Consider the following 1987-nt stretch of genomic DNA (forward strand, 5'->3'; position numbering starts at 1 on the left):
AAGTAAGCTGCCCAGCTCTCATATTTACATTCGTTAATTAACGTTCAGCGTCCAGTCCTAAAGAGTCGATTTCTATTTAACTCTGAACTTTTATAAAATGTTGTAAAAAATTACAGATTTTATGTGTTTGGAGGGTTCTTTTAAAGGATCAAAGTATTTCCATTTGAAACAAGATTAAAAAGTTATTTTATATATTTCCTAATACCATGTTTTTCTGCAGGTGGCTGAGCCTTGATCACCACCAGAACCATGAAGAAATGTTTTATCTGCACCCAACTTATTTCCTTTGTATTAATATTATATTATTACTACAAATCAGAGAAAGATAAACCTGGAAGAAAAATATTACATGCTAATAATGATACAAGTAACACAATAACTGCTCCGGGTGATAACCAACAACCAGAGGAGGAGAAACCTGGAAGTAGAATACTATATGTTCCAAACATTGCAAACAGCACAATAACTGCTTTGAGTGATAACCAGACCTTTATCCTGGCTCCGTACTATGACCTCCGAGGACCCACACCCATTATCCGGGTGCTTGCTATTATACATCATTCAGTGAGAGAGCTTTATTGTTGGTTCCACTGTATCCATAGCTCCTCCGTGACAGTCAGAGCAGAGGTAGACCTCCATGCAGAAAGGTATGGATATCCATATGGAACGGCTGACCTGTTATGTACTGAGCCTCCAAACTGTTCCTATCATTACATATCTGTCCATTGGTCCAATGCCACAAACATAACTCAGCTGCTGTTGTTTGAAGTCCGAAACCGTCCTCCTCATACTCTGTCTGTCAATTTCACCGTCTGCATTTCCACCATGTACGGAGATTATAATAATGTTCTACAGACTATCCAGAGCATTGAAATGTATAAACTGCTTGGAGCTGGAAGAGTTACAATCTATGTCAACAAGTGTCATGAGAATGTGGACAAAGTCTTACAATATTACATTGAAGAAGGAATTCTAGAGGTCGTTCCTTGGCCAATAGACAAATTCTTACGTACATCTAAATTATGGCGATTTTACTTAAATAAAAATAGTCAGGTTCACTACTATGGACAAACAGCCACTTTAAATGACTGTCTAAACAGGAATATGTATAAAAGTAAGTTTGTCTTCTTTAATGGCATTGATGAAATCATTCTTCCGAGAAAGCACTACAATTGGGGGTCGTTAATGCAGAGTCTTCAACAGCAATATCCACAGACCAGCGTCTTAATTTTCGAAAATCATGTTTTCAAAACATCTGCTAATAGGTCTGAATTGAACATTTGGGAGGACATTCCTGGGGTTAATATCCTACTTCACAACTATAGGGACCCAAACAATAAATATATCAATTCCTATAAATTTGTAGTAGACCCCAGACAGGTCTATCAGATAAGAGTCCATCGAATTTTAAAGAGTAAAGGCAAACATGAACATGTCTCAAAAGACACAGTCATTATTTTTCACACTAAAGGATTACAAGAAAAATATGGAGATAAATCACTCATTGAAGATAGAACACTGTGGAGATTCAATTTGTCCTTGACACAAAATGTTAAAGTTATTCAGCGTGTTTTCTTGCATCGCTAATGTCCTGAAATATAGGAACTGTATCATTTCGAATGCTGTGACGCCTCAAACACCAGAATGCCCACCCGAAATGATTTCCACCATACTTTATTTACTTCTTTAAAAGGGAACTGTGATTTTATTTTTATTCTAGGATTTTTAAGACAATGTTATACTTATCCTTTATATCTAACAAATACATATCTGTGAAATCTGAAAAATTACATTAAACTAAGACACTCCTGAAATGGAGCCTCATTGTCAATTATAAGTTCCACTCTTTTCTTGTATTAAACATAATATGTGGAGGTATCATATGTGTGTAGTATGTGTGCACAGAGCAGGCGCGACCGCCTAGGGCGCACCGGCTGGGGGGGCGCAATGCCTGGGTGAGTTGTCTCAGACACATGCAGGGTTTAGA

General features: G+C 37.2%; 1 protein-coding gene across 1 annotated transcript; it reads left to right on the forward strand.

Annotated features, from left to right (window-relative positions):
• Positions 1-249: 249 nt before the first annotated feature.
• LOC134615254 (glycosyltransferase family 92 protein F13G3.3-like) lies at positions 250-1587 on the forward strand. The gene has a single exon (XM_063459741.1). The coding sequence runs from the start codon at positions 250-252 to the stop codon at positions 1585-1587; it is 1338 nt and encodes a 445-aa protein (XP_063315811.1).
• Positions 1588-1987: the final 400 nt, after the last annotated feature.

The sequence above is a fragment of the Pelobates fuscus genome, chromosome 6 (assembly GCF_036172605.1).
Source record: "Pelobates fuscus isolate aPelFus1 chromosome 6, aPelFus1.pri, whole genome shotgun sequence".
Taxonomy (NCBI): Eukaryota; Metazoa; Chordata; class Amphibia; order Anura; family Pelobatidae; genus Pelobates; species Pelobates fuscus.